The sequence below is a fragment of the Lates calcarifer genome, unplaced genomic scaffold (genome assembly GCF_001640805.2).
Source record: "Lates calcarifer isolate ASB-BC8 unplaced genomic scaffold, TLL_Latcal_v3 _unitig_5411_quiver_2714, whole genome shotgun sequence".
Lineage (NCBI taxonomy): Eukaryota > Metazoa > Chordata > Actinopteri > Centropomidae > Lates > Lates calcarifer.
In genome coordinates this window covers 4,193-9,770 of record NW_026117499.1, presented here as the reverse complement: position 1 = coordinate 9,770, position 5,578 = coordinate 4,193, and the positions used below count along the sequence as shown (strand labels likewise).

The window sequence follows — 5,578 nt, the reverse complement described above, 5'->3', positions numbered from 1 at the left end:
CACCTCTTTCTTTGAGAACATGGCTTGTAACAGTGTAATAATATTTCCTTCATTTTTCATTTTTATTTCTAGGTAACCCTTGAAACGCAGTGTTCCTTGGCGTAATCGACAGCTGTTGAAGTGGCATAAAATGTAAGAATTAGAAAATCCTCCGTGCTTATTACTTAAATAAGCAGATTCCTTAATAACAAGTCTCAATGGATTGCACACCCAGTGATCTCATGACTCTTTTCTCATTTATGTGTTTATGCTAGGGACAGACCTGACCGCCGAATTGTCTACTGCCTAATATGCAGGAAGCCTTACGAAAATTTATCCACACACCTCAAAAAGGCCTGCATGAAAAAACAGACAGATGAAGTACAAAAGCAACAGCTCATCAAAGCCAAGCAGTCCCAAAAAGACTGGACAAAGGTGGCCAGGACATGGGAGTACAGTGAGATTGCTGCTTTGATAAAGAGCCCAGATCCCTGCCGTGCAATTATTGAGCGGATGAAGAGCAAGGGGTTTTTTGTCGTCAATGACCCGGCACACTCCACGGCAGACGCTTCGCTTTTTGACGTTTGTGGAGAAAACTGTTCGTTCACGACCAGTCCTGCTTTCATTGAACCACGGCGGTCATCTTGGGCATGGTCCGTCCATCCAACTCAAGAAGAAGTGGTATGATTTTTTGTTACTTTGTTTCTTTTGTGCGTGTGTGTTGTTGTTGTTGTAGGTGATCCATGAAACTTACATAAATTGCTGTTTGTATTGCAGCTGAACTATGTTCTAGATACTAGTAGGCCTGCGAACGAGTTAATTGTTCGGACATCTAAAGCCTGTCTAACCAGAGCGGATTTCTGGACGCTAGGCCTGAGAAAAGAAATGGACTCAACGGTAAGTTAATTACTGCATTCGAGGTATACTATAGTTGTACAGTTTTTAGGTCTGCATATTTCATGACCATTTTTTACCTTTACAGATTGGGAATGCCTGCTTGGAGCTTATACAACAGATTGCTTTTTCCAAGGTAGCGTGTGAATGATCAAGCTTGTTTTGTGGATACTTGATACCGTATCCAGTGTGTATGTACATTTGTGTTGCAAGTCATTATCGGTCTGCTGTTTCAGGGGAAGAACATATATGTTGAAGATCTGTATGTGTGTCCTACTTGGTTGCAACAGAAGAACAGGTCTACGGCTCATCTAAATGTAAGTATGTCCACTAGTTTGTTTTATCTGAAGACTTACATAATGCATCATGACTAATATATTTACTTTGCCTGTACTGTCTTTTAAGGCCAACGCTCATGGCAAAGACACCATCATCTTCCCCCTATGGGTACCGGGGCATTTTCAACTGTGTGTAAGTACTGACCATTTTACATTTCATACTCTTAAAGAGTGAATTGAGCCAGTAGACAAATACCAAAGACGTGCTTGTAAGGTTAAAAGAAACTGCAAATGCCTTGGTGTATGGCTTTTCACTGAAAGCAAAAGCTGTCTTCCATAGGTTATGAACGTAGCACGCAAAGAAATGTACTTACTCGACCCATTGCTGTCGGCGTCCAAGTCAGGATTTGGAGGATACCTGCCAGTCCTAAGGTTGGCCATTGATTTGTCATGATACTGTAGATCTGATTTAATTTGGTCAAGTTCCTATGATCTTTACGCTTGTTTTAGGTTGCGGCCCAGTGACCCTTTTTAGGTCTCTTAAGCAACGTTCCCTTGACCACTGGACTTGTCCCTGTTACTGTGTTGATTTTTTTGCATTGATAAATGTTGAATAGTTTGTGCATTCATTTTACATATCACTAAATGATGACTAAATGTGAGTGTACAATGTAGTGACACAAGTAAACCTTTTCTTTGCAGAAAAAATGTCTCTCCGGGCTCTGTAAATGTAGTATGCCATTTGGCCTGATTTAAATGCTGCAATTGGCATCACCGGGTGAACTGATTCGTTGACTTGTCATTAACACTTTATTCTCCTAAATGGACAGGAGTGTAAGCCAGACCATTTATCAAGGCCAGTGGACGGAAAAGACGGGCAGGGACTTGAAGGTATTGACATACGGTCTAAAGTAGCACAGTTTACCTTAGCCACACTGATGAAAGTATTCATGATGCCGTGTCCTTGCAGGGCTTTCCAAAGCAGCCCTTCGGAAACGACTGTGGCATTTTCATGCTGATGGTAAGTCATAAAGTTCTGCTGTGCTGTTTGTTTGTTCATTTGCTTGTTTTTCTTGCTACAGGTTTACCCCATGCAGTTATCATTGGGGTTATTTACAATTACAGGCTTACAAATGTCAATCGGAAGCTAATGCTATTTTCTTTCTTTCTTCAGTCTGCCCTCTACTTGGTCTTGGATGGTCAATTTGATTATTCCGTGGTAAGTAAATAGCTACACAGATTTCACGTAACATACATTTCAATGTAATGCAGAGCTAAACTGAGCCGCTGAACCAAACTACTATTTCAGCACGATATGCCAGTGTTGCGCAGATGGTGGTGCCTGTTGCTCCTCGAGAACCATGGCCTAGACAGGTGAAAATAAACTAAATTCATGTGTGTGTGGTGCATGTTTCTTGCCTCACTGCCTTCCGTAAGCATAAAACATGTTTTGTTTTGTTCTTTTTGTGTCTTTGTTTGTTTTTTAGTCACGGTAAAGTATTTGCGCACTGGACAAGAGAATGCCAAGCACTCCTCACTGGAAAACACTCACCCATCTTCAGGTTGAAGAGGAAAAGGGATGAAATGTAAGAGACACACACACACACACACACACACACACACTCACTTCTTTTGTCAACTTGTATATATCTGAAAACATGAATACTGGTTAATGATCACTGTGAAATTGTTTTGTGAAAACATTTTGGATTATGACTGTATTGTTTATGTCAAATGATTATAAAATAAATAAAATAAAAAACAAAAACAGGACACATTTTTGAACACATTGGGGACTAAAATGGCTTTAAGAACCCCCTGAGATTGAATGGCATCACTGAGACACGGAATTGGCGGCAGACACATGGACGCCAATCAACACACATGTAGAACACCAGTCAACACAACTATATTACTCTGAGCTCTTCTGGGGGTACTTGATGCAGGCATTTAACAGATATTTTTACATCACTTTGGCTATGCAAGGCTCTGACTTGCACAACACTGACACAGTGCAACTCAGGACCTCAAAAAGCCCCACTCCATTTTGTTCTCCACCCCTTAAGTTTTTTTTTCCTAACGAGGCGCCGTTGGCTGCCTGCTGACCTACTCTATCCCATTAGTATATCGAAGGAAACCCGCTCGGTAAAGGAGAGGGAGCAGTTCAACAGGGCCAGGAAGATTGTGGAGAGGATCACTGCAGACCAACTGCGATCTTTGGTGAAAAACTACTACCAGCGCTGCACCATCCTCCCTGGAAAGTCTTTCCCCCACCCGTGCAGTCAGGCACGAGTCAGGAGTATCCAAGAGACCCAGGAGTATCCAATCCACCAGGTCAATTAACTGAGTTTCCCACCAAGCTTTCATACTCTGGAACACCCACCACAGATTCTTCATTTTTAACTTCACTTTTCTACGTTTTCATGTTTTTTTTTTGTTTGTTTTTTTGTTTTTTTTGGTGTGTGTGTTTTTGGTTTTTCTTTTCTCCTTTTTCTTTTTTAAATGTATATAATACATTACAACCCAGCTACAGTCATTGATTGAAGCTTTTCTTATCAGTGCTGAACATGACCGTAACACTCTTGTCCTCAATCACAGCTCTTCATCCTCTGTGGGCCACACAGGCCAGGAAAATCTCTCAACGGTAAGTACTAACTGTACTTTTCCTGAACATTTCTCTTTATTAATGACTGTATACTGCCAGGAGACAACTGTATTGTAATTTGGTGCTGCACAAATTCTGTCTGTAGTCTGGGAGACAGGCCACAAATCTTCCAGAGTTAGGAATGCCATGTTATTCACCAATGTATTCTCTGTGTTTCCTGTCTGCAGAGTGAGTTTGATGTAGCCCCAGATGCAAATCTGGCCACGAATCTCACAGCATTGGCAGATATCAGCCAGGATCTCATTGCCATCCCTGCTGAAGAACTGTTTACATCCCAGCAAACACAAGAGGTTAATATCAATGTAGTAACCAACTAACTGTGCATTGTCCCTGCGCAGTCTGCGTTGTCTCCAGGCCTGTGAATCCGCTCCTTGTTACTGACTTTAACAACAATAATTGTAAACGTTTTGACATGAGAGGACCATAATTATTCTTTTCACTTCTGAATGAACTTCATATAACTCACCCAGACCAATTTGTACAATTAATCTTTGGTGTTTCCTGTCAGCAGTGTGATTTGTCAGAGGAGATAGATGCCCTGCTGGCTTCTCTTTTAGATGGTGAAACACATATTCCAGCAAACACCGGATGTGAACACTTTCAGGGTAACAGAAAATGAATAATTTTATTAATAATAACTTGATTTTATACAGCGCTTTACCTAAGGTCATTTTGCTTTGCATGGTGGCATGTGTGTGTGCGTACACATGTGTTTGAGTGTTTGTGTGTGTGTGGGGGTCTCTGAAAAGATGTTCTTTTGACTGTTCAGGCCTTGTGAATGCCATTTTAGTTTCACCAGAGCAACTTTCACATGTCCTCTGTGTTTCTGTTTTTTTTAGCCCCGTCTTGAAACCATCAATTTTGAACAGTGGGATGGCCTTTGAAATCAAGACTGATCTCATCCACCTGCTCCTCCTCCTCATCATCACCATTCACCCACTTCTACACAATCTGCATCTTGCACAATTAATTTTCAGTATTACTTTTTGCACTTTACATCCCACTCGTATGCACATTGTCTTATATCTTATTTTTATTATTTGTATATTATGTTGATATGTGCCGATGCGTGTGTATTGTATTTTCTATTGGCTTTTTTGTACAGAAAGTTTACCTTTATTTTTTATTTACTTATTTCTGTTTCTATTTATTTGTAAGTAAATAAAGACACAAGTTCAAAACAAAGTTCTTCGGTTTGGATAGAAAAGGTTGTCTTCCAGTAACTCCAGCCGTTTCTGTCTGAGAATGAGATGTTAGACATCTTCTAGTCTGTATTAATACCTGGACTTGTATATAGGACATACAGCTAGATAGTATTGCATTATAAAGGACTAAAGTGTTATTAATGCGTTAAAAGCATCCACTCTTCTGAAGTGTTACCAACACACACACACACACACAAATCTTTTGTCAACTTCTATTTATTTAAGAGCGTGACTGCTGGTTGATGATTAGTGTGAACAAGTTTTGTGTAACCATGGAGGGTGTTACTCCATCAGAGTGTGGTGCCTCCATTTTGCCTCCCAAAGATTACAGGCCCACATAAGGGCTTTGCTCGTGCCTATGACACATAGCGCAAGACTGCAGCCTGACACGAAATTGGTGAACCGATAAAACATCTGCGTTTGACATTAAGTAAATTGTCCGAATTAAAACCACAAGGGCGAAAGTTTCTTTTGAACGTTAAATGCTATGTATGACACACAACCCACTCAGGTGTGAATGTCTCCCTCTCAAACAGGCATCTTCATATATGGAGCCT

At 40.7% G+C, this 5,578-nt stretch overlaps 1 protein-coding gene across 2 annotated transcripts; it reads left to right on the top strand.

Moving 5' to 3' along the window:
* Window positions 1-1,087: 1,087 nt before the first annotated feature.
* Window positions 1,088-4,159, top strand: LOC108874487 (uncharacterized). 2 transcript variants are annotated; one of them, XM_051068892.1, is made up of 10 exons: window positions 1,088-1,190; window positions 1,279-1,583; window positions 1,982-2,042; window positions 2,122-2,172; window positions 2,326-2,370; window positions 2,461-2,525; window positions 2,639-2,737; window positions 3,275-3,485; window positions 3,750-3,795; window positions 3,984-4,159. In XM_051068892.1, exons 2-10 carry the CDS (start codon window positions 1,495-1,497, stop codon window positions 3,986-3,988), a joined length of 672 nt encoding a protein of 223 aa, XP_050924849.1. In that variant the 5' UTR covers window positions 1,088-1,190; window positions 1,279-1,494; the 3' UTR covers window positions 3,989-4,159. The 2 variants fall into 2 exon arrangements, with proteins under 2 accessions (XP_050924849.1, XP_050924848.1); XM_051068891.1 differs by lacking the exon at window positions 3,984-4,159 and having other exon boundaries at window positions 3,750-3,912.
* The last annotated feature ends 1,419 nt before the right edge of the window (window positions 4,160-5,578 follow it).

What these genes read in the sequence shown, in the direction of transcription:
- LOC108874487 (XM_051068891.1), top strand. Translation starts at nt 1,495, where the DNA reads ATGAACGTAGCACGCAAAGAAATGTACTTACTCGACCCATTGCTGTCG. An exon ending in GTGGCATTTTCATGCTGATG is followed by an intron (nt 2,173 to 2,325) that starts GTAAGTCATAAA and finishes TTCTTTCTTCAG; the next exon opens with TCTGCCCTCTACTTGGTCTT. An exon ending in GAGAACCATGGCCTAGACAG is followed by an intron (nt 2,526 to 2,638) that starts GTGAAAATAAAC and finishes TTTGTTTTTTAG; the next exon opens with TCACGGTAAAGTATTTGCGC.